This window comes from Sphaerodactylus townsendi, linkage group LG09, assembly GCF_021028975.2.
Source record: "Sphaerodactylus townsendi isolate TG3544 linkage group LG09, MPM_Stown_v2.3, whole genome shotgun sequence".
Taxonomy (NCBI): domain Eukaryota; kingdom Metazoa; phylum Chordata; class Lepidosauria; order Squamata; family Sphaerodactylidae; genus Sphaerodactylus; species Sphaerodactylus townsendi.
The window spans coordinates 44,104,527-44,130,918 of record NC_059433.1 but is presented as its reverse complement, the minus strand read 5'-3'; the positions used below and the strand labels follow the sequence as shown (position 1 = coordinate 44,130,918).

Here is a 26,392-nt window from a genome sequence, read left to right as displayed (position 1 = left end):
CCACTGGGGAGGAGCAAAAGCAGCAGCAAGCGCCATCCTGTAAGTCATACATTATCAGGCACTATCCAGCCATGATCTAATAGCACAAATGGCTATTGGCAGACACACAGTTGCCTAATACAGCATTCAATGCAAATGTATTATTCCACCCTTCCTCCATGGAGTTCAGGTTAGTACACATGAAACTCCCTCCTCTCCATTTTATCTTCACAAGAACACTACAAGGTAGGTTGAGTGAAAATGGCCCAAAGATTCCCTGTAGCTTTCATGACAAGTAAGACTCTGAATCCAAGGCTCCCCAGTCCTACTCTAACATTCTAACCATTACATGGAAACACTGGCTCAGTCTGTTAGCAAAAATGAAAGCAACATAAGAACAGAGGTGTAGCAAGGGGGGAAAGCGCCCAGTGCACTGGTGTGTCCTCTGCCCTGCCCCACCCTGGAACGCCCCTGCCACACCCCGACAGGGGCGCGCCCGGTGCGTCCTGCACCCCTCCATCCCCTTGAAGCTACACCTCTGCATATGAACCCATATGAGAATGCCCAACAATTAAAACTGATGTCAGCGGCCCCTTTTCTCTGTTCCCTACATGAGCAGTCACCAAGGACAGGTCTTTCTTTGTTGTAGTGCACTGTTTGTAGAATGCTCTCCCCATAACCATTTCCTTAGCTTCAAATGTAATATATCTGCACCAGTTGATATCTGGTGATATCTATGTGATATCTGGTGATATCAATGTGATATCTACACACCCAGGTCTTTTGCTGATTTATGTATTTTAAGGCAGCTTTTCTCAGACTCCTTTGTTGTTAGGTTTTCTGTGGTTTTATTTATTTTATTTTGATTTGATTTAGTACTCCACCCTCCCCTCTTGAGGCCAGGCTCAGGGCAGCTAATGCACATTTTAAAATTGCAATCTAAAAATACTGTATCAAGAAATTAATAATTAAAACATTCCAAAAACATTCTATTACATTAGATGGCTATTACCCATTAGATAACACATTACCCATGTATCAATCCAACTCTCATCCCAATTTTTAAAAAGTTTATGGGCAAGAGAGGAGAGGCGTAAAATCTCGGGGGCCAGCATGACATAATTTGGACCAAGTGGCTTTTAGTTGTAAGCCGGGCAAAACATCTCAGTCATACAGTCTCTGGGGAACTGGTTTAAATCCCACAGAGCCCTGATGTCCTCTGGGAATGAATTCTACCCGGTGGGAGGCAGGGCTACGGCCAGGGACCCAGGGCTGCTATCAGAGGACTGTAGTTGCTGAACTGCTGGTTTTAATCTTTTAGTTTCTAGCTTATGGTATAACATTATTATTATTATACATTATTTTAATTATTTTTTTAGATTTTATTTTAATCCATTGTTTAATCCATTGTTTTATTATATTATATTTTAATTATTCTATTAAATTTTATTTTAATTTGTTGTTTAATTCGTAGTTTTCATTTATTTAGTGCCTTGAAATACCTTTAAAAATACCTTTAAAAATCATGACAAAGTGATGTTTGAGCTGGGCTGCAACCCACAGTTTGCAAGATCAGATCAAGGCTGTTTAAAATAGGACATTTTGGAGGATATTGATTCATAGGGTCACCATGAGTCAGAAGCAACATTATGGCACTTAACATACAATACTTTTGCAGAGCTTAAATATTTAATCAATATATCTCATCTTTTTCACGAATGCTGAGAGTAAGTGAGCAATAAGTAGGCAAAAGAAACAAATTTAATTCAAATATAGTAGTAATGGAAGAGACAGTTAAAACAGAGATTGTTAAATAGCAATAAGGATTTAACATCTCTCCTCAGGACATACATGGCCATTTCTAAATTCAGCATTGAATTATGTCCAGGAGTAGCCCCAGTGCTCTCATACTTACCAGAGGTGAATGGGAGAGAGCCAGCTAGAGCAGCATATCTGCATATAGCAGAAGTTGGCCCTACCTCTGCTGGTTAATACAACATGGCACTTCAAATAGCAGGTCTATTGAAGTCTACCCAACCCAGCTGGCCAGGCAAAGGAGGAACATCCACTGTGTAGAGAACAGGAGCCATAATGTGTTGGCATCAACCAACTGAGGGGAGGAAGGGCACCCATTTAAGGAAGGTAGAGGACAAGGCTGGAGACTGTCCTGGCTCAGTCACACCCAAATGGCAATCATTCTTGTCAAACAATTCAGGAGGGCAGGCAACCCTCAGGGAAGCAAGAAGGGGAGAGGGTAGGCGAAGCCCAGAGAATTTCCCTCATAAAGGCCACAGACTCTGGCATGAGAGGATATGGTAGCTCTCCTGCCAGCTACAGGAAAGAGCTATAAAAAGAAAGGAGGAAGACCAAGGAGACTGTTAATCAGTGATGGGACTCAGCAGGTTCGCACCACTTCAGCAGAACCGGTTGTTAAAATGGTGCTTGTATACAACCGGTTAAATTATTTGAATCCCATTATCCCACCACCGGAACCGGTTGTTAAATTATTTGAATCCCACCACTGGTGTTAACCCCTTTTACTGTCTGGTCTGAAGCCCATCAAGGCTCTCACAAATAGACTCCAGGGGGTGTGTCAGCCCTGACCATCTCTGGCAGGGGGGCAGATGCTCATAACTGTATAGATGTTTTAGAAACAAAAAACATGAGTGTAAGTCAAGTCAGGCCACTGAATCTCTAAAAGCATCTTCCAGGTCTCTAAAAGCATCTCATGAAAAATTCTGTTCTGTGTTGGCTGCATTACAAAAAACATGAATAAATAGAGGGTGGTTCATCATTGGCGCAACTTAAAGTTGCATTGAAATGTCTTGATAAGCTGCAATTAGTCTCCAGTTGGGCACAAAAACAATTTGAATCAGTGCTCATAAACAGGCATCATTCCCCCCATGTCCTTCTTTCTCCAGCATACAGAGATTGATCAAATGCTCCCATTAATTATGGCATTCAAATACAAACGCTGGGTGAACTGAAGCTCCACACAAACCAAGATTTTAAACTAGGATTAACATGAAATCTAGAATCCTGGATGTTGAGGAAATGAAGTCATATCAACTGAGGCATCTGCATTTGACCCCTCTTCCTCCTATATAGTTGTAAGTTTGATCAAACTGTAGTTGGTCCTGCAGTTTGATCAAACCAGAAAGTCTTCAATCAGGCTGTAATTATTGAAGGATGAGGTAGGTAGTAGGAGAAAGGAGTGCATACTAGTTAGGAGCAGCTCTTGTCCACTGCAGGGCAGGTGGCAGTTGCCATAATTGCCATCTGGCAGCCCAAACCCGATGCCAGGTGGGAAAGAAGATGCACAGCTCAGCTGAGATGCATACTGGGGATGGAGGATGCATGGCCGTGCATAGTACAGGACAGACTCTTTTCCCCTTGCTCTGTTCTTTGGTTGTGGGGGGGGGGGACATGGCACAGACCTTTTCCTTGGCCATTTTCCCCCTCCTTGTCTACCCTGGAGGAAAGCATGCAAACATGACAAGTCATGTAGGTCTAATCAGGTAGAAATTGTTGCTTGGCAATGTCATCTGAAAAGACTCATGAGGGTGAAGGTTGAAGAAGGACATTTATGTGGCTGCAAACAAGCATGGGAGGCTCTTCTTCCAACCTTCAGTCAGAAATAATCTGTTCTACAATGTTCCCTTTTTTGGAACATTTAGTTTTTGATAGCAAAAGTTTTGTAAGACACCATATCCCATGGGAAAGAAAAAACATCTGTCTTTGCCTTGGCTTCTGCACTAATTCCAGTCCATACCTCCTCAGCATACATCAACCATACAACATATGTGTATGACCATAGGTCTTGATTTAGCTGTTAATACATTTTTTTCATACAGGTAATATATAAGATGACAATTAAGAAAATCAGTTTATTATGTACAAATTTATGCACAGACTACTTGAAAGCAGAATTTTATATGTTATATAATTCCACTGTTTTTTTTTACCAGTGCCAGACTAAGCAAAGGGTTGGGGTTTGTTTGTTTGTTTTTGGCCATTAAGTTGCAGCCAATTTATAGTAACCCCCATACAGTTTTCCAGGTAAGACACATTCAGTGGTTGTTTGCCATTGTCTCTGCATAGCAACACTGGATTTCCTTGGTGGTCTCCCATCCAAGTACTAACCAGGATTGGCCCTGCTTAGCTCGGTACTAAAATCAAGGAGATAAATTCTGCTTAGGATGGCACTTTCAGTGTGCAAAATGGATTAAATCATATCATCATCACATCGTTGTCATCGTTGTCATCATCATAATTGTCATTACAACCACAGTATTCATTGCATCAGCAAATAGGCCACGGCAACAACACAATGATTTCAACAACAAAAAACAAGATGTTTCATAAAATCAATACATAGTAACAATCTATATATTCAGGTCTTTCCTATTATAAAACATTTACAATAAGAAACCCATTCTAAAGATGTAGGGACGTATATTCCTCATAATCTCTTTTTTTCTCTGCCCTACACACAAAATAACAAAAAAAAAAAGACACATACCTTCCTGTGAACACAGGTACAACATAATAAACAGCTGGGTTTTCTTTTTCGTCAGACAGTAAACTTTGCTTTGCCCGTTTTGCTCTGAGACTTCTCTCTTCTCTCATTTTACTGGAATCCTTTAATCTGAAATATAGACCATATTATTAGATTCACAAAGAGATTTTCTCACAAACATATGGAAAATCATATCTAAACGTAAATACTCAATAAATTAGGATGCATGTTTGTTTACAAATATACAGATTGAAGAGTTGGACAGAAAACAGACCCCAACAGATAAAGTCTCAGTTTCCCTAAAGCACTTAAGAGACTCCTCATCCCATGCTGCTGTAAAACCAGCTATGAAATTCAGGGTGTTTCTCTGTGTCTTTCCAAAACTGAAAATGCTTCTGTCTCTTTGAAACCACACTGTCCCATCTTGGTCTGTATGGTAGAAGGAACTTTCAATCACTGACAATTAAATAGGCATCTTTAGCCATTAATTTCAAATGTAGCTATGTTAGTCTCTTGCAGTCAAAGAACCTAGTGGCCTTTTATGCATGCAGTATTTACCCTGGTGCTGTTTGCCCCACAGTGGGATTTTTCTGCATTTTTGTTTACATTTGAGGAAGTGTCCTGTTGATTCCTGCCAAGCCTCCATTTTGCCCCCCCCCCCCGCCCCCACATACCACTTTCTGGTTGTTTCTGCAACCTCCACTTAGGGAAGGCCATTTTTGACATTTCAATAGTCTTTTGCTCCTGTGATAGATCTACAGTATTAGAATTTTTAACAACTGAAGAAGCTTCTCTGATCCTTCCGAAATGCCAGCCAGAGGAATGGTCAGAACAGCTGCTTTGTGGGTGGGGAAGGTAGGAGTGGGAGAACCCAAAGGAAGTTGAACACACCCTGGTCTCTTTTGATGTCCCTGTGAAAGGAGACAAAAAGTCGTACTTTCACTGGTTTCAGAAACCACACGGAGAGTCTGAGCTGAGAGCACAGTGTGAGTTCGAAGAGGGTGAAATGTGGGTGTAACTGAGAATCCAACCCAAAGGGGATGTACACTGAATGTGGAGGAGACCAATTGCGTATAAATGACCTAGTGGCACTTTAACATCTAATATCTTTATGGTAGCATAAACATAAATGAGTAGGGTGCCATTTTTTAAACTGGTCCCTCCAGCTGTCCCTTTAACATCAGTTTGAAAACAATTAGCATGGGATTTTTTTTAACTTCATGCCACGATAAGCTTTATCTGTTCATTTGTGCTAATAAGCCTCTATGAAAGGGACAGGACTTTTCCTTGGTTGGCAATCTCATTAATGATGGAACGGATGAACTGGGAACTGGCTCATGAATGATTATTAGAAAATCCAATTGTTAACTTTAAGGCGCCACTAGATCTTTAAAACATCAAACAGTTCACTAGCATTTTTAAAAGCTAACAATTTTATCTATTAAACTATACACAAGCCTAGAGAAATAATGGTCTCTTCACTCTGCACAAGTAATGTCTCTGTGACCATACAGCATACATCAGGACTGCACAACACAAAACAGTTCCTTGGATCACAATGGATCTTAACTGGAGTGAAATGGGCTGATGTGTGACATCACTTTGCTCCACCCTGTGACATCATCAGTGAAGAGGATGCAGGTATGTTTGTAGCTGTAGTGTTTGCAGTCTCTGACATGTTACAGTTGGTATGACAACAGACTGCCAGAGAAATGAAGATGCCTTGGGAATGAGTTAGAACTTCATATCTCAACTTGGAGAACATCTGAGAAGCATTATTTGGATTCATTCACAAAGGAAGGATATCCTCTCCACTCTGGCACACTTGCAATGGAAATGCAAGGCAGACACATGCTGAAGTGCTACTGATTTCTTTTCCTAGCTTAATAAGAAACAACACTTCAGGACTCATAACATGATTGTAGGGGCCACATGCAGATCATTTGTCTTGCAGAAGAGTAATACAGAAGTACAGTGTTGTGGGAACGGATCAGAATGTGTATAAAAATTGTATTTAATCAAGAAATATGGAAAATCCAAATGAACCAAAGAAGCAAAGAATCAAAATGGGAGCTTCTGTGTAAGTGACCCAAAGCCTGCATTTTTGCAGTAGGTCAAAGCTTGTCAGTGAAAATGCAGGCAACTACAGATAACATCTTTGGGATCTTGTAACTACAGGCTACTACGTGACAGAAGACAAATGCATTTTATAACTCTGTTTTTGGGTTAGAAATGAATGTGATTAGTTAAATTACAAAGTGTTTTTCTCTATAGTTAAAAGAGCACAAATGATAATGAGTAATTCACATGTATTTGTATTTCACTATAATTCTATTGTCTTAGAATCATTGTATAAGTGTTAGAATCATGTTTTAACATTTCACACTGGGGAATGGCAAAAGTAAGTTTTATGATCTAAAAGTATGTTAAGCCTGCATTGCCTCTCTCTCTGGGAGAAAACTTAGCAAAATGGGTTTTTCTTGAAGACAGCAATCTAGTTTTATTACTGTCCTTTGCATATGCATAGAGGGCCATAAGCTAACAGCATGTAGCGTTTGAGTAACAGAAGGAATGTGAACACGTAGTAGAATAAGGGGCTGTCTTACTGTGACCAGGAGACAGATTCTGACCAATAAGATTTTGAAAGGTACATGCTTGTAATACGTGAGTAAGGGGATGGATCGTGTGACGTCTTTGCATCTATAAAAATTAAGGCTCTTCCTCTACTGGGCGTGTCTCTCGCTTGAGAGCACCAGGGCCTCTCCCACGGGAGAGGTCACCTTCTGTAACTTATCTGTATTCTGTAACGTTCTAAAATCCGTGTCTCTCAATTGAGGGCACCGGGCGTGTCTCTTCCTCGGGAGAGTTCACATTCTGTAATCTCATCTATATTCTGCTAAGTAAAAACTGTCTGTTTTCTAATGTCAGATGTCTTTTGCTTTTATTTCTAACTAAGTTTTTCTTAAAACTAATCGTGCTGTGTAGGACCAGAGACGCGGCTCTGGCCCCACAGTGTTACATAACTTGTGTATAGTTACAGGGATGTGTGGATTTTATTAATCAACATAATAACTTGAATTACACTAGTGATTTTTTAAAAAATAGGGATGTCAGAATTGTAGATCTCAACAAGGCCATTAAAACAGGTAACAGGAAAATATCTATGTTGCTATTTGTTGCTGTTAATAATAGTTGTTCATGAAGGTAAGCAAATTTCTACCATTAGTAAAATTTTAAGATTTCAAATATACCTCCAGACACAGAAATATGAGAGCAATGTTGGATACCTCATTTGAAATGTATTCTGAATAAAATTTTGAGAATGATCTTGTTACCTGAAACGGTGGGAATCTGTCCCTTTTAGAGAGGGGAATTAGCAAGAGCAGGTCGAAGTGGAGGTCTAAGTGGTGATGCCTAAACTTTAGTTTAACTGTTATGTAAACACCTGCACAAGCCAAAGAATATTTTTGGATTATTTACCATTCTCAAATATTCTGCAACAAAGTAAAAAACTGTACTTCAATAAGTACAGGACACCTTTACATGTGGAAGGATTATCTGCATAGAGATATAAATGATCTTAACGTCGTAACTATTAATCCAAAGGAGAAGCAAGAAAGGACATTGCTTTCAAGCCCCTTTCCTGATAATGGATAGGTTTAAACTTTAACAATTTTATCAGGATCATGCACATTAATAATAACAGAAACAGGATGAACTATCCATGGCAGGCCTGGAATTTTAAATTCAGACTGTCCTGAAAAATACAAACATTTGGCTAAAAACATTTGAAAGGTCATGAGTCTGTTCTTGAAACTGGAGAGTGTGTGAGGTTTTCTCTGGGGAGATTCTGTTTCATATACCAAATTGCAGCATATCAGTTGAAGGGCAAGATTTTGGAATCTGCTTTTGAGAATTTTGATAGCTATGGCCAACACCTAATGATCATAGGTTACTGTTAGATGCTTTCAGAAAGCATTTCAGGACACAAGAAGTCAGGGCAAACTTACAAAACTGCTACAATGACCATTAAGCCTCCATTTTGTTAGCCTCTTTCTCAGTTCCCCGACATTTCAGACCTACAACAAGCTCATTTTTACCACACAAAATTAGACCTCAGAAAACAAGATTTTCAGGCCACTTTACAGAGTAATGAGATGGGCATGAAAATAGGCAGGAGTGGAGATACCTCACTCTGATTCCATTATAGCACGCTGACAAATCCAGAGAGATATCCACTGGCACAAAATTCAGAACTTAATTCTTTCAGGCAGTGAAACTTTTATACCATTTGTCAAAGTATTTCATCTCAATCAAGGTACCTTTGGCACTATGCCTCTCTGGTTCTTGGACAGCCCTACTTAATGAAACAAATCCCAGTGATAGCAGCAATCTAAATAATAAATTTTTTGTCTCTTGAATGATATCCCATGAAAAACCCACATCTAATATACCTCCTTATTACCCCTTTCCCCCTCCCTTTCCTTATTTGGAGGGGTTCCTAATCCCCATCCAAGAAATTTGCTCTGAAACCTCTCCACACACCCAATGAGATGGCTTGGATCAGCCTCATCAACATTCCCCTTCTCCTGCCAAGTGTAGGAAAATCAAATGTTTTGTTTTCTATTATCTTACAATATATCCTGAGTTGCAACAGCCCACTAGTTTGTATTCAGTGATCAGATGATGAGTGATTCTACAATGCGGTGTAGTTTGACATTTGTCTTCCTTGTTCAGTTCTGCCTTGCATGGTAGATTTCACAAGCTTTTCCTGGCTCTTAACCTGGATCTGTGTTTAGGTCCCTACTCAATTGGGTCCCTCCTAGAAGTCTGGGTCAGTCTGAAGCCACGCAGAATCAGATTATCTGCAAATCCTACACTTAGAAACAACCCCATATAACTTCCCCATTCAGAACTTCATGCATGTATTTTATTCTGCTCAAATAAACAATTCCTGTTTTTCTGGTATATCCACATCATAGGTTTCCCCTCCTAAAAATTAATTCTAAGGTTCATTATTTTGCTATAGATCTCTAATTCAAAGTACAGTGATCTGAGTCCAGATTGGAAAACATTGCATTCTAGCCAATTATTGGAACCTACATTAGTAACGCCTAATAGGACAGGAGTGAAAAGAGATTTCTTTCCTCTTCATTGCTGTTTAACACCAAAAAAGGAAAAAAGTTTTTACCATTTTAATTGTGATGACAAACTATTAGGGAATGTTTCCAGTTTTCTTTCTCACTTGACAAAGTATTTTCTAACTGATAATACACTTCATGAACCTGATGAAGTGGACTCCAGTCCATGAAAACTTATACCATAAATATTATCTTTAACAACCTGCAAGAGTGAGTCCAGCATATTCAGAGCCATTGGCTAAAAATATCATCTAGCAACAATGATCTGAACTGTTACAACATCTCAACAGAGGAATCATGATAGCTCTTTGTGTCATTGGCTTGGTTACGTGGATGTCTGTAAAGGGCACGTAAAGGGCATGACATACCATGGTTAAAAGCTGAGTACTGAAGAGGACTTGGAAGATTTTCAGCTCATACCTAAACATGTTTACTTGGAAGTCAATGCTGTTGAAATCCACTTGTTTGCACCCTTTTTGGCATGCTGGGGGAGAGGTCACTGCTTTTATCATTATAAGGTCAAATACCTACTGGCGTATCTAGGAAGCAGGGGGGTCTCAAGCCCCAGGTGCCACTTCTTTGGGGGCATATTTGCAGGCCCCCCAACTGTGCCCTGGTCCAGAGCTCCCCACAGAGCTTGGAACTCAGAGCAGTTGAAGACCGACAAGCCAAGCTCATCCTGCCCTCAATCTCCATGTGGAGATTGTGAGCGTGGCCAGCCTGGGCTCATCCCGCCCCCATCTCCATATGGAGGTTGGGTATAGGGCTGATCCCGCAGACAGTGTGAAACAGACTCCTCTCTGTGATACACTTCTGAAGATGCCAGTCACAGATGCGGGCGAAACGTTAGGAACAAGATCAGTGGTGGGATCCAAAAATTTTAGTAACAGGTCCCCATGGTGGTGGGATTCAAACTGTGGCGTAGCACCAATGGGGCTGGACGGGGCATGACGGGGGTGTGGCTGGGCATTCCGGGGGCAGGGCATTCCTGGGTGGGGCTGTGGCAAGGACGCAGCCGCTGTGCCGGTCCTTCGGCAGGAAACGAATGCACGCAGGCGCAGGCTGCCACGTACGCCGGTGCACCTCCTGCTAGACTGCTTCAAGTTCTGCGTGCTACTGCTGAGAGGAGGGGCATAACTAAGGCAAAAATCATGTGGCAAAATCACCAATTAGTAACCCCCTCTCGGCACACACAAATAATTAGTAACCTACTCTCGGGAACCTGTGAGAACCTGCTGGATCCCACCTCTGAACAAGATCTACCAGACCACAGCCACACACCCAGAAAACCCACAACAACCAAATATTGGAATTGTTCTGAATTCAAGCAGAAGTATTTCAGACATTTGTGAATAGTCAGGAAACTTGTAATCTGACCACTTTTCCTGACACCTTGCTGTTTAGTATCCTTTTCCCAGGCAGCAGAAAGGACTGGGCAAAAAGGAAAAAGAATGGGGCTTGGAAACAGGATCTTCCCGACTAGCAATTAAATGTTTCTAGGTTGTGCTAATAATAGCACATATCATTGGCTTAGGGAAAGTTTTCTGAATGTGAATGACCATGGAAATTAGTTATTACCATAAACCTTGGGAGGGTCAGGTAAAGGAAAGGCCTTGTCTGTATCTGCTGGCTGGTGCACAGTTGGCCATCCTGCAGTAATAAGTAGATCGTGCCCGAAAGCAGCCTGTCTTGCTGGGAACAGAGAAAAATGTTCTGCTTGTACTAGCTGGCAGACAGAGCTGCAGGGATGGAGGGGAATATGGGCATCAATCAGCCACTCACCCCCATCCTAGGCAGTCCTCCTATCCCACAAGCAAACTGAAAGGAATATTATTCATTTGCATATTTGTTTAATATACTTATATACAGTAGGGAAAGGACAAACAAATCCTATCTTCACATGCAAAGACCTGCTTTTAAACAACATCAGATCACTCGAGGCTGGGGACCAATCCTCCTTTACCTCAAATCTTACTCCAGCACTTACAATCTGGCTCCAGCAACGGAAATCAGCTATGTTACTAGAAAAATATTTAAGGAAATTGACTGCAGCAAATTAATCTGGTGCAGAGTAGGGTTTAAGTCCTTTTGTCTACTTTCTCTGTTTTCATAAAAGAACAAGATTCTATCCTAGGATCCTCAGACAGGAATTCACACACCATTTCAGACTTGCCTACTGCATTAGATTACACTTGTCACTGCATTAGACTTGTCACTGCACTAGATTACACTTATAACTAATGACACTTATAACAGCCTAAAGATTTAATGAATGAAGATTTAATGGATGAAGAGTGCAATCCCGGAGAATTTCACCTTAGTATGATTGGCTGGGTGGTTAAATTTGGAAATTTGTTTCTCTTTGAAACCAGTGAAAATAACTAGCAGATTGGCTTCCTAAAATGATTAGCTTTATGTCTGGTACTGAAGAATCCAATCCAAGTTTTTAAATTAACAGAAAACTTGTGTTTGAATCTAACTAATGTTTTCTTCTGCAAACTTCTGACATACAGTATATGGACAGTTTGGATCTGACAGACAAGGACAGACATTTCAGTTCCAGATGCATAATTCTAACAAATGCACAGGAGCCTCTTTTTTTTAATTCTGCTAACGAAGGTCTCCACCACCCCCTTTCTTTGCTGCTTGATAGATGCATCATGTAATCGATATAGAGTAACTTTGTTCCATATGTTGGGTAAGATCATCTGACAGTGGTGTGTCCTGAACTCTGAAGGGTCAGTTTAAGAACATTACAAATATTGGCTACAATCCTTTAAGAGGTTTAGGGTACATAAAGAGCTGTGCAAGACATTTAAGACATTTAGAAACATGCTGAATAAGCACCAGTCAACAAAAGTACACTTTGTACAGTCCAAATTACATCCCCCGCACCAATTATTTTTTACAATATAACACTGGAAGCACCTAAATAAGGTAAATACCAACTCCCCAGAGACTACAAAATGATATCAATAGTTCATTTATATCAGTGATATGAAAGTGATAACAATATATCTAATTCTCAACATGGCCCCATCTGCGGATACTTAAGTCTGTGGAGTGAGGACATGTAGACAAAAGGGACATTTTTGACAGCCAGGTTTGCAAAAAAAAAAAAAGGGAATAGTTCAAATAAATGAAAAAAATGAAGGGAAGGGAACCAACAGCGTAAATTGTGGCTCAGATGAATTTCTCCATACCACTACAAACCTTTCTTCTTTCTTTTTAATGTACTGGTAGGAAGCCCTTCACAGTCTGCTTCTGCACATCAGTAGCTTACTGTTTTATAACAGCCACCATGTGATGCAATTCAAGTGGCAGGTATAACATATCCGTTGACTTTGAACCTTAAGGACAAACTAATTAGGAATCAAATGCCCAAGTACTCCCTCTTCTCTACACCATCACTACACTCCTTACAATATTTGCTGACTAAGCACATAGCTTCTTATGACATATGAAAGGGGACATCCTCAATTGCACTCTTCAGCTGCTGGAGCAGTGGGTCTCCCTCCGACCAATGCATAGAAAAGCTACAATATCTGGACATTGATAATGATAGCCATATTATTACAAAAGTCACATAGCAGAGTTGCACCCTGATAAGTCAAAGCCAAAGATCAGGAGAAAGGAAGCTCTGCAGAATGGTCAGAAAGAGCAAAGATTAGAAGACACAACACTAATCCTGAAGCTTGAATGACAATCAAGCACACATTTTCCCATAACAATTAGCACACATTTGTAAGTAACTATTCAACGAGTTTGCTTGAAATAACCACACAAAGAGGTCTGCTTAAGATCTTTTCCTCCTCTTTTCTTCTTCAGACCTCTGTGACACCAAAACAAACCGGGGGGGGGGGGGCACCATGGGGACTGGGAAAGGAAAAATGCACAAAACCTGTCACCTGGAAGCCCAGTTGCCACTGCACTGCATTGGCAGCTGCAGGGCTTCTACAGAAAAGTGCTGTGTGAAAGTCTTCTCTCAGGGTTGAAGTACCCTGGAGACAGTGTTGGTGCAGCACAGAGAGGTGCCATTAGAGTGGAAAGTCCATGGGGATCAGACACATCATTATTTTTTGATGCTGCAGAAATGCTTTAATCTCACAGAAGAGCATCTTTGAACCCCACCTGGAAAATTTTCTTTCAACAGTATTCCAGTTTAGCTTTGAAAACCTGCCATTAAAGCTGTTTGCAGAGGTCAAAATAGCATGGCTAGTTTACAAAGCATGTAGTCATATTTTCATCAATGCCAGCAATTACAAGGTCACATTCCAAGCGCTTAAACCCATGTAATTACATGCCAGCCTAAATCCCAATCACAACAAATGAGGTAATTACTTTTAACAAGGTTCTCTTTTTAAAGCAGAGGCCTTGAACACAGGGATATCGTTGCTGGAGGAATTGGGTTTCCACCTCAAAATGACAGCTTACTTCAGAGACCAAACTATGGAGTGTTCTTAAACAACATACAGGTGCTCAATGGGACCTTACTCGTCTTGCTAGACCAGCCACTGAAGGCAAAACTAAATATTGCACTTTTTAAAGAGCATTCCTTGCAGCCACACAGCAGCCATGGGTATAACTTATAAAAATAAAGAAGAGCCCAAATAGACTTGGAATGGTGCTGCAAGATAGGAGGGAGTCTCCTTGAGTATCTGTGCACATAGAGAAGCACACTTGATGAACCAACTGCCTCCAGCATGGTTTTCAAAGTAGGAAATAGATTGGAGGGGGGGGGGGAACCAGGAGCCCTTCCTCCCCCTGTGGTGTCATTCTGAGCCTACGTAGGCTGTAGTTTTTATTATTTTAAGGAGATATTCCCTGCAGCTCATGTAAGGCTGCAGAAAACATGTTAGGTTCAGGGAACTTGGACTCGCCTCTTTTAAAACTGTAGTTCGGCTCTGAAAGCTGCTGACAGCTAATGTAAAGCAAGACATTAATGATGTGAGAGAGGAGTGTAGTTGTATATTCGTAATTCATTTTAACATTGGACAAAACATTTGCAGATTTGTCACCCCTGCTTCAGTTTTTCTAACTTCATTGTATTATAAAAGTGCTGTACGGCTTTGATGCCAAACTAGGTGATATATGGCACAGAAATATACCAGTCCCTTCAAACGCTCCTCAAATGAAATGCAGTCATGAGGTACGAAACAAAGCACATACATGGAATCTGATTAATCTTTCCTCCCCAGGCACTTTCCCAATCAAAATTCTTTTTCCAAGCTGATTTTCCACATTGAAAGAATGGGGAAAATAACTTTTTTTTATTTTCAATAGAAAAGCAGCTTGGAGAAAGAGGAATCTGAGTAGAAAGATGGCAGAAGGGAAGAAGGGAACTGCCCCTCCTCCCATTCTCTCACCTAATCTCATAACCTTCCACACAGGCTTTTCCGTTGATAAAAGATCAGGATACTGTGACACGTTTGTTGTGTAACGTATAATCTGAACTTCAGAAAACCAACAAAAGAGGCAAAGGTGGTGTTATGGACTGAACCTTGTCTACACTGGAAGAAATTTAAAGCAAAATGTAACATTAGCCTAAGAAAATTTAAATGTTCCAGCAAATAATTGCATATAGTTGCTGATGACAGATAATGCCTGATTTTGATCCAAAATGAACAGTTTCACATGAACCTTCACTGCACTAAGTCAGAATAATGGTATGTGAAGGTCACCATTGTTGTTCTGACTGGCAGCAGCTCTCTGGGGTCTTTCACATCACCTATTACTTGATTCGTTTACTGGAAATTCCAAGATTGAACCTGGGACCTTCTTCATGCAAAGCAGATGTTCTACCCCTGAGTCACTGCCCTTTCCCTAGATCAGTGGTGGCGAACCTATGGCACGGGTGCCAGAGGTGGCACTCAGAGCCCTCTCTGTGGGAATGCACAGACAGAGTCACCCCCCACACACACATCTAGGCTGGCCTGGGCTCGATTATTAGCATTAAACCGAAGAGCTAGTTTTGGGGAAGCAGTGTAGGTAACCCTGTTAAGCACTGTTAAACCCCACTGATTTTCATGCGAAGAACTAAAGCGCGATCCTTTACCTGGGAGTAAGCTCGGTTGCTGGCAATGGGGCTTGCTTCTGAATAAACCCTCCTAGGGTCGTGATTCACCCGTTGGAAGACTTGCACAGTTGCTTCAAAGCAAAGCCACTGACTACCACCAAGCTTACTCCCAAGTAACACATTACTCGGAGCCAACCATTTTTTCTAACTAAAACCTCAGTATTCAGGTTAAATTGCCATGTTGGCACTTAGCAATAAATAAGTGGGTTTGGGGTTGCAATTTGGGCACTCAGTCTCAAAAAGGTTCGCCATCACTACCCTAGATTAAAGCCAATGGAATTTTTACTACAGAATTCAATAGGTGGTTTTTCCACTATTAGTAAAGAAAAATGTACCCTACCCTTGATACGTTTCATATCCAAGACGGTAGGCTTGGGCTTTTCTATTGACCAACTCTGATCCAAGACGGTAGGCTTCAGCTTTTTTACTGATTGATTCTGATCCAAGACTGTAAGCTGCTGCTCTTTTACTGTGCGCTGATGATCCATGGGTGTAAGCTTCATCCAGGTCATGACTGGATAACGTAGACTGTTGCTCAGAAGATGCTGAACCATGGTGGTAGGCCAATGCAGTTGCCTGATTATAGGCAGAAGATCCGTGAGTGTAGATTGCAGCTTTGCTTTTCTCTTCCTTTTGGTACTGACTTAGAGTGGATTCCAGTTCCTTGTGGCGATACGTACGATCAAAATGTTGATGATGCCTCTGATAAAATGGTAACGACATCCTGGATTCCTCGTAGCTTACTTTTCACTTCACACTTGAGAAACACCATAAAAAATGCAGCTGTTAACCAGTTAACAATATGAATTTCAATTACAAACTCCAGAAGATTTCAGTAATTATACATAATCCATCATGTATTTAGGCTGCATAAAATGAGTGTGTGGGGGAAATTATATGCGAGAGCAGCCCATGATAATGTAGGGCAGGAAAGTCTATACTATTTTATTTTATAGCCAAGAGAACAGAGAGCTTGTATCTAAAGAATTTACATGGGTATGTTTGTGTTATCTTGAGTTCTAGTTAAATTATTAATAATTTATTTGTAAATCGGAATGTGAAAAGATATGGAGTGCCAACACACCTAGTAATTAGTACTCAGTCATTTGATCTTACCTATTAGATCTGTTGTTCGCATTTTAATTGAAAATATTCCTTTACTGTCCCTAAGATGGTGGCTTCAGTTTCTTTTTTTGTGGAAGCCAACTGTCAGGGTCATATGCCACAAGTTGCCTATATGGGGCATCACTGGCCGCCTCTGATCTGTCTTGACCCTGTGCCAAATAACAATGTACCCCAGAGATCTGAGTGATAGGCCAAGGCAGTCTGGGGCATACTGTTAATTAAAGCCTAGTTGACCAGGTTATAGATATAGTATGCTGACTCCAACCTATTTAAGTCCAGCACCAAGTGAGAGTATATTTCAAATGCCCTTAAGGTGGCAAAAAGGTCTTTTAATTCATATGGGATTTGGTAGTAAATACTGTTTTTCCTTGCTGATTGAGGCCTGCACCAAGATAAAGTGTGCCATAAAGCTACTCAGAATGGAGCAGATGATGCTAAACTATGCTCTTATGCCAAATGGGGACCAGTGCAGTATACCTTTCAGGATCTAAGGAAACCATAACAAATGAGGTGATCATGTTTAACAAGGCCCTCTTTTAAATCTGGGTTCAAATGTTCCCTCCTGGGAGATCTTTGGCTAGCCACCTCTTCCAGCTTAACCTGTCTCAGAGGGTTGTTGCGAGGATAAACAGGAGGAGAAGAAAACAATATATGTTGTCGTGAGCTCCTTGCCAGACAAGCAGGATGAAAATGTCATAGACAGAAGCAGTGGCTCCTCAATGTTGCCAGCCCAGGTGCACTAGAGTACATCTTAAAGTCTCCTTATTTCTTTTCATATTTCTTTAATGTGAGGAGGGGGGGAGGGAATGTGATTGCATTCACTACCTCATGTCTGACCTCATATGGAAACTGAAATGGAGCCTATACAATTGTACACATGTAAATCTTGTTGAAGGTTTGCAACTCTGAATGAATGCATGATGGATAAGGATAACCCATGGGAGCCTAATACACATTCAAAGAATGTCCAAAAGATATTTAAATGCAAAAGACGGCAAGGTTCTCTTTCAATGTATGTGTCCCTCTCTTTTCTGCACCAAGCTAAGGACTTTCCTTGGCCAAAGTGACTCAAGATTCAGCAAAAGCAGAAGTGAGAAGTTTTATGGTAACAGGAGCAAGATTCTATGTATGCACAGGCCTCCAGATATCTGAGGCATATTTATTTATTTTATTATATTTATATGCTGTTCTTTCCCTTGAGGGCTTAGGCCGGCTTCCAGCATTTATGTTTGAAGTTAACAGCAAACATTTATGTTTGTAGGAACACATACAGAATGGTACACTCATGGGGCATAATGCTTTCTTCTGGAATATCTTATAAAAATATTTGTTAAAAATAAGGAAACTAATCATTAATTTCATCCAGTATGACAGCTCTTAGGGAAAACCTAAGAGAAGTATCCTTATAAAAGGTCTGATTACCTACTGTTACTTTTTCTTTTATTATGAGTAGATGGAGCAGGACTCTTTTGCTTTGTACTGCATTAGAACTAAAAGTATAATAAAAGTATAATAAAAGTATAACTTTCATAAACTTATGATGCCTTTTACAAATCTAAAATGATGAAAATCATATTTTAAATTTTCAAATATTCAGAATTCTAACTGTAAAATCATGAAATCAGAATGTATTTTTTAATTCCAGACTGGGGGGTCCAAAAGTTTATTGTATATAACTATACCATATCAATGCATCTGGAATGATCCAAGCTCTGACTCTAAGGTTGCCAACTTCCAGGTGGGCAAAAGAACCTACTCTGCACCCTAGGCTAGCTCTCTTGCAAAAAACACAAGATTTATTCCTTAAATAATATATATTATCAACAATTCCAAAGATACATAAATAGTATACATAAATACAGATTCTCTGATTTCAAATGACACATATATCAGCTCCTTGGCTTTGAAACTCAAAAAAAGCAGAAACACTTATAATCCATAAAATGTGTTCGTGTCTCTTTAACTTCTTAAGTAAGCAGCACACTTGCTTGTTCCTTCTCAAATAGTTCCATTCACATTAGCCAGACTCCAGCAAGTTTGGTCTGGAAGTCCTTCAATTTGGCCTGAATAATTGCAACACAGTCTGTACTATTATATAGGCGAAGCATGAGCTGATGCAGCCTTTCGTGGTCCTGGAGTACAGAAGCAGATAAATATTGAGTGCCTATAAAGTAGTATAGACATGTTACATATGCAGTCCAGAACCATCAGAAAAGATGGATGGTTCTGTTATAATTTCTATACAACTAATGCAGTTATAGTCTGGCTAGTCTAATATGCTGAATAAGCTACATTAAGGACCAACCCTTACATCAGTAGTTCTCAGCATTGAAGAGCTACCTGCATTTGTTTGTGAACACCTGTTGACCCCAACAGGAAAGTGAATCTAGACTTAAGTCTCTTGCATCTGAGGTGGATTCTTGGAGGTTCGCCAGCAAGCTCCTGCAGCGTTCAGTTTTAACAGTATTATTCATTCTATGAATGTTTGGTAATCTTTTTAACAACCCTGTGACCATTGCCATGACACATTTACAGAAGCATGTACAGTGTGACAGAAATAGAGATTGTATTTATAACCTAATTCTACAAGTACTTGCTTACAGTATTTTAAAAATTGAAATATAGAAATTAAAAAAGAATCTTAGCTCTCTAGTTAATATCTCCAGGGAAATTCTGAAGTAAATAAATATTACACATTCACAATATTTTTTTGTACAGTCATTCATTCAAGTCTCACTTGAAAAGTATTTCAGCTATCTATATTGATAGCTAAAATCTTACAATGCTAGGAACACTTTGCTTAGTAGGATTCTGTGAAAGCCCCATTGAATAAAATGGGACTTATTCTGAGTAAACTTGTTTAGGATTGATCCCTAGCAATGAAATCCTAACCTGAATCACACTCTTCTAACCTTGATTACTTGTAACTCTGCTTAGGAATGCGCTATCGGTCTCTCATGTTGTTTTGCTTTGTCCCTGAAGTTTGATTAAGATTCTTCCAACTTGCTATCACATCTCAACCCTCACCCCCTGCTGAATTCAAAAGAAAAAAGGGACAGAAGTTGGTCCACAATTATAATATACAGAGCCAATTTATTTGAGAAATAATATCTCTGAACAGGGCGTACTTACCAGGAGCCAAGCTAAGAATGATAAAAATTTCAGTCTTGAAGTGGATGAATGGAAGCAAGAGGGAAATCCAGCAAAAGTTGAATCCAGTAAAGTGGCTGCCAGGATCAGGGCTACGGACAGGGCTTCAAGTCCAGAACAAAAATAAGGCCTGAAGTCAGTGGAATGTGAAGGCAACAGTTCCAACCTTTTATGGGTGGGAAGGTTGTTAAATATAGCAGCAGCAGAGAGGCAGAGAACTATCTCTGTGGAAAGATATGATGACAGCAGCTACAAGGGTTCTCTCTCTCTCTCTCTTTCTGAATGCCCAGTCCAGTGCTGAAGCCTTCAGTCAGCTCAAAAATGACAAAATGGATGTGCTACTGAAATATAATTAGTTTAAATGAAATAGGGAAACATGCTGCATCACAAACTAAACTTAGAAAAAAATGTCAGTGCACTGACAGACGCCAAAGTATAGTTGTATGATGTTGGTCCTTTCTGTACAAGTTGTTTACAATGTATTTTGCAGCCAAGTTCATTTTGTGTTTTTTTCTATTTCTGTATGCATTTCTCCCTGTTTAGTTTAGAAAATATTTTCCTATCATTTTTTGTCTGTGGTTTTTCCAAGCACATTAACAGTGATGTTTTTCCTGATCTGTTTTGGAGCCAATTTCTACTGCATGAGCGAAAATCTGCAAACAGTATTTTTGTTGGGTCTCCACCCCTACAAAAACCTGCTCCTTATCCATTCCCCATATAGTCACCCAACCTCCCCTTCAGCCACTTGCTCCTCCCCCTCCGTTTTCCAGGGAATTTCCAGGAGAGTTCCAGGCGGTATCCCATTGAGTGTGGGGTACAGCAGGGGGCAATCCTTTCCCCAATGCTTTTTAACATCTATATGCACTCCCTGGCCAAGTTGGTCTGAAGTTTTGGGCTGAGGTGTCATCAATATGCGGATGATACCCAGCTTGTCCTTACAATGACTGGCCAGCCAGACTCAGTCCCTGAGGCTCTCCAGTTATGTTTGGAGGCTGTGGCTGGTTGGTTAAGAACTAGCAGGTTGAAATGAATCCAGCAAAGATGGAGGTCCTGTGGGTAGGTCACAGGGAGATGCCGGCCAACTTTAGTTTGCCTGTGCTTGACAGCGAGGCCTTGTACCTAACCTTATCGGTTACCAGTCTGGGGATGATTCTGGACTCTGGAATGACCCTGGAGGCCCAGGTCACCAAAACGGCCCAGACTGCATTCTACCATCTTCGCCAGGCACGACAGTTGGTCTCCTATCTCTCCTGTTCTAATCTGGCCAAAGTGATCCATGCAACAGTCACCTCCAGATTGGATTATTGTAACTTGCTCTTCATGGTCCTGCCCTTGAACCTAATCCAGAAATTGAAGCTTGTTCAGCATGCGGCTGCAAGGCTCTTGGTGGGAGCCTCGAGTTGGGACCATATTATACCTGTCCTGTTTCATCTGCGTTGGCTGCCAATCAAGTACTGGGCTATCTTCAAGGTATTGGTTTTAACCTTTAAGGCTGTGTGCAGTCTTGGACCCACATACCTAAGGGACCGCCTCTCCCCATATTTCCCAGGTAGGTCCCTCCGCTGATCGGTGGGAACCTCTTAGAAATCCCTGGCCCAAAGATGATCTGGCTGGCCTCGACAAGGGCCAGGGCCTTTTCGGTCCTGGTCCCTACCTGGTGGAACATGCTCCTAATTGAGATCAGGGTCCTGCGGGACTTAAATAGTTTCCACAGGGCCTGTAAGACAGAGCAGTTCTGCCGGGCCTTTCCTGATGGCCAGCCAGGTTCATAGATGTAACATCCTCTTTGGCCTCCCGGGGGGGGGGGGGTTTGCTGCTGGGGGTACAGATCAAGTCGCCATCTGGAGTTGGGTTATTAATATTGTTAAGCTGCTATTGTTTTAATCTATTTATTGTGTTTGTAAATGGAATTGTTTTGTCATTGTTGTAGCCGCCCTGAGCCCTTTCGGGAATGGGCGGGGTATAAGTTTAATAATAAATAAATAAAATTGTATCTTTGCATTAACATTCTATTACTAGTTCAATATGACAGAGGCAATTTTGAAGCTAAGGCCAATTTGATAGAGTACTAGGAGAATTTCTGCTTGTGATCAGGGACTATCATGTGTTACTCCAGATCAAACAAAAGGGTTGTTCTGCATCATGGATGACATCCCACCATCATCAGGAATAATACATTTTCAGCAGTAGTATGTGGAATAAATGCAACTAAAGAGATGTGTGCAGGGGACAAAATGAGAAGGGGAAAGTAGGTATGCAGAAGGATATCACAGAATATATTTCAAAGAAACAAGGTTTGACCACTGGGAACATCTGTGGTATGCTGTGCATGTAGAAAAGGCCACTATCATTGAATCATCATATTCTCTCTCTCTCCAAATGGCCAAATGGACCAGATCTGAGGATAATTAATTCTGGTGATTGGAACTGTGATTGGGCAAGACAGACGAATTGTTGATTCCATCCCTTTATTTACTGTTGCTGTTGCTTTACTGAATAACCGTATTTTCTATTTTTAATGTTTTTAGCCAGTTGAGTATGGTTATGCCACTTGCTAAAGTTCAAAGTGTGGAGAAAAAGGCATTACTTGCATTCATATATAAATGCATGCAGATTATATCAGTTTATTATTCTACCGAAACTCGTATGATTTACTGACACGCTTTAATCAGGTAATAATCCTAAATGCATACACTGGCATGCTGGAGTAGTATGTGAATATGACCTATTCCTTATTCTCTTAGTATTTTAACACAGAGATCCCAAGGCAACTTCTTGTCTCTTTTCTAGTATCTCTGCCTTATCTGCCACCTGCTGGCAAAAGGCAGTATGAAATATCAGCTTTTAAATCTACTCCTTGCATTTATTTTGACCAATGTTGCTCTTCAAAAAAAATTGTCTGGTTAGAAGTGTATGGCAATAATATCCAATGGTGTATAGCGAATAAGTCCCAACACAGAAATTTTTGTATTAGAAGTTTATGGCAGCCTGGATGGTTGTCCACTAACAGTGCTATTCCAAACAGGTGTAGACCCATTAACTTCAAAAGATTTAGAAGAGGTATAACTATTTGGAATTGTGCTGTAAACCTAATTCAGTCAATTGGATGTACATTTCGATTTTTGTATTTCACTATTTAACTGTTGTGTACTGTGCATCAAAAGATATATTTATAGTTATTAATAATCACCAAGTAGCAAGACCATGAGCTTACAAACTGCATTATGTTACATTAATGTCTGGTTTATGTGGCCACTTTTCCCATTGCACCAGGTGAACAATATCTATGGCAACTTACTTAGCCTGATAACTATTCGAACCACCCAGTTTGCTCAAGTGGTTGAGACAGATACACTGCATTATAAATACTGGGAAATTAAGAATTGAAGGTGGGCTATACAGACTGTTAGAGCATACAAGAGTGTTTTCCAGCTTGTGAGTTCCAACCGAAGGATGAGTTGCTGAGCCTGTGAAAGTGGGTTCTGGGTTTTTGTAGTTTTACTGATTTATGCATGCTCTGTTGTTTGTTTTTAAGTGAGTTAACATTCAAGTAAATTTGGACTTTTTAAAAATGAATTTTCCTCTCACTCTTTAGCCATGACACTCAGCTTAATTTTAACTCTGTTAGTTCTCTCTGTGCTCCCTTGTCCTACTCTATCTTGCACATCATCCTATCCTAATATTTTGGTATCACAAATTAGGCTTTCCTACAGTTTAGTTCAAGCTGTATAACTCCTAGGCTTTAGGTGGATTATTCAACAGAAAGAAGGAGCAAATAAGGCATCCATATAACTGCTAGCACAGGCCTTTTTCTTAAAACTGCCCATTCAAAATAGTACAACTTAATCTGAGAAATCAACCAAGAACAGGGACTTTTCTGCATTTTTTTAAATTTGATTTTGGTTCTGGCCCCACACTGCTTCACTTTATCCCCTGATTTTTGCACATATTTTGGGGTCTTTAATTTTTGCCTTGGCTCTTGGGGCTTCCTCTCTCCCCAGTTTTTTTCTCTGTCTTTTACTACCACTTTTACTATTATCTTTTCTGGAAGCCAATTTAGATTCACCTTTACCCTCAAGTGTAATGTTTCTGAGGGAGTGATAAAAGATTCTAAAGTGTAATTATATTTTGCAGAAATCAAGATCAAGTGTGGCCTATTACTATTGTAAGGGTGTGAAAGTTGGAAAATGAATACACCTGACAATAAGAAATACAGTTCCTTTGAAATGTGGTGTTGGGGGAGAGTTTTACAGATACCGTGGGCAGCCATTACGACAAATCAGTGGGTTCCAGATCAAATCAAGGCTGAACTTTCCCTAGAAGCTAAAAGAGACTATTATACTTTGGCAGCATTATGAAAAGATAAGACTCACTTGAAAAAATAATGCTAAGAAAAGTTGAAGGCAGTAGGAAAAACTCAACATGAGATGGATGGACTCTTTAAAAGAAGCCTCAGCCCTCAGTTTGCAAAATCTGAGCACAACTGTTAATGATAGGATGTTTTTCAGGATGTTGATTTATAGGGTTGCCTTAGTTGGAAGCCACTTGATAGTGCTTAACACACACACACACATTTTTGTCAGTTTTCTTTGTTTCACCCATTTCCCTTACCCCCAGCCCATGTGTCAGTGACTGAACTATTGTAAAATGTCAAACCGCTTCTCTCCTCTTCCCCAATCCCTGAAGATGAATGGTTTCATTTTCATTTTTTTTAAAAAATGCAGCCTATTCCAGTGGGGGGGGAGAGGATCAAAGCACACTCTGGAAGTGGTGTGGGCCTGCACCAATGTGTTTACTTACCTTGCTGATGTGGGTAGCACCCGCACTGGTGAGAGGGCAAACAGGGCAGCATGCAGGTGCTGCATAGCTCTTTGGCGCTCAAACATGGACATGTCTGCCACCCGGGAACAACACTGATGTAAAAAAGTACACTGGTGCAGAGGTGGGGTGGTGGACTAGGGTTGTTCTGATTTTAGTTGACTTCCACAAGAATCTCAACCCAGGAATGCCCCATCCCCCACACTGACTGCAGACTTATGCCATAGTAAATTGTGGCGCAAGTCATTTTTTCCCACAGGATTTTCCCAGGTGCCCGGGGTGGGGGGGTGGGAGCGGGGTTCATTTTTTGCATTGTCTTGTTCCAGCAAAGTTCCTTTGGAAGCAGTATGACATCACCTTCACCGAACTTTCCCCAACCTCCATGAAGTTCCCCTCTTCTGGACTGCACTGTTCATCATACACCTGCACACACCTGCACGCGCGTGCGCGCGCACACACACACACACACACACACACACACACGAGATTTAGCATTAGAAGCTTTTTTTAAAAAAAAGTCTCTGTTTTATTTCTCTTTTTTATCTCTCAGCAAGAAAAAAATACTAGAGATTTATTTATTTTTTTAAAAATGACATAGTATATCAATATAACAATATTTTAGTGCTGACTTTTAAAAAAAACCCTGCAAAAATCCCTAGTTGTGGGAGGGGATGGCCACTTTTGGCTCTAGACAAAAGTGGTGTGATTTGACAGGGCCCCCTCACATAAATGGATGGGTGGCAGAGCTCCTCTCCTGTTAGGCTTTCCCATGCAAAGACAGGCAGGCATGTGGGGGGGGGGGGGACATAATCCAATAGCCAGCTGTAGCCTTCTATTTTGAGAATGCTATTCTCCCCACCCCCCCACACACACACAGCCCTGTATGTGTCAGTGAAGGCCCCCTCCATTCTATCTCTTCATTCCTAAAAATATGTTCATTTTCAATCTTTACAAAAATTAAAAATTTCAGCCATGATATTCATATAGCAACAGAAGCATGTGCAAAAATAAAAAAGAGGCATGCTATGATGCCATCAATGGTAACAGAACCCGCCCTTTACAATCCCAATAATTTAAGGTATGTGTTGAAGAAAATAAACTGACTCCACAATTGTCAGAGGCAGAGCACCCAAACCAAGTCCAATGGTGGATGGATTAAGTGCCAAGAAAATCAGGGCTGTTGCCATCATTTAGTAGAAGGAAGCAGCTGCCAAATGTCTGTTATGGGTGTAGATTTTGCCATCTCAGGCACCTGGCACGTTCCCTTCTGCTTGCAAATCAGGAATAGGGTACTCACTCTGGTTCAAGATTCACACAGCAGAGACAGGTGCATTCAAAACAACATCCATTTATCAGCAAGGAGATACGGTGATGGAAGCAACTGATTTCAGGACAGGTGGGCTCATGCAGTCTACAATTCTAACTAACAAAGAGGACCAGGTTGCTAGATCCTGTCTATTGTTTTACTATATTTGAAATTGTATTTGTACTATGTTTGAAGCTGTCCTGAGCCCATAACGGGAAAGGCAGCCTACAAATATAAATAAATAAATAAAACCCCAGTTGGGCCCTATTCTATTAGGC

General features: G+C 40.6%; 1 protein-coding gene across 3 annotated transcripts in view; it reads right to left on the bottom strand.

Annotated features, from left to right (window-relative positions):
- Nucleotides 1-20,127, bottom strand: part of MYOM1 (myomesin 1) — a 94,020-nt gene extending 73,893 nt beyond the window's left edge. Inside the window, exons 1-3 of one of the 3 annotated variants that reach the window (XM_048507908.1) lie at nucleotides 19,973-20,127; nucleotides 16,056-16,472; nucleotides 4,502-4,627 (exon numbers count right to left, since the gene is read on the bottom strand). In XM_048507908.1, the coding sequence (XP_048363865.1) occupies nucleotides 4,502-4,627; nucleotides 16,056-16,438 (509 nt within the window). In that variant the 5' untranslated portion in view covers nucleotides 16,439-16,472; nucleotides 19,973-20,127. Of the gene's footprint in view, nucleotides 1-4,501; nucleotides 4,628-12,852; nucleotides 12,902-16,055; nucleotides 16,473-19,972 lie in introns of those variants that run through there. The other 2 variants (XM_048507909.1, XM_048507910.1) reach the window with 2 other exon arrangements.
- Nucleotides 20,128-26,392: the final 6,265 nt, after the last annotated feature.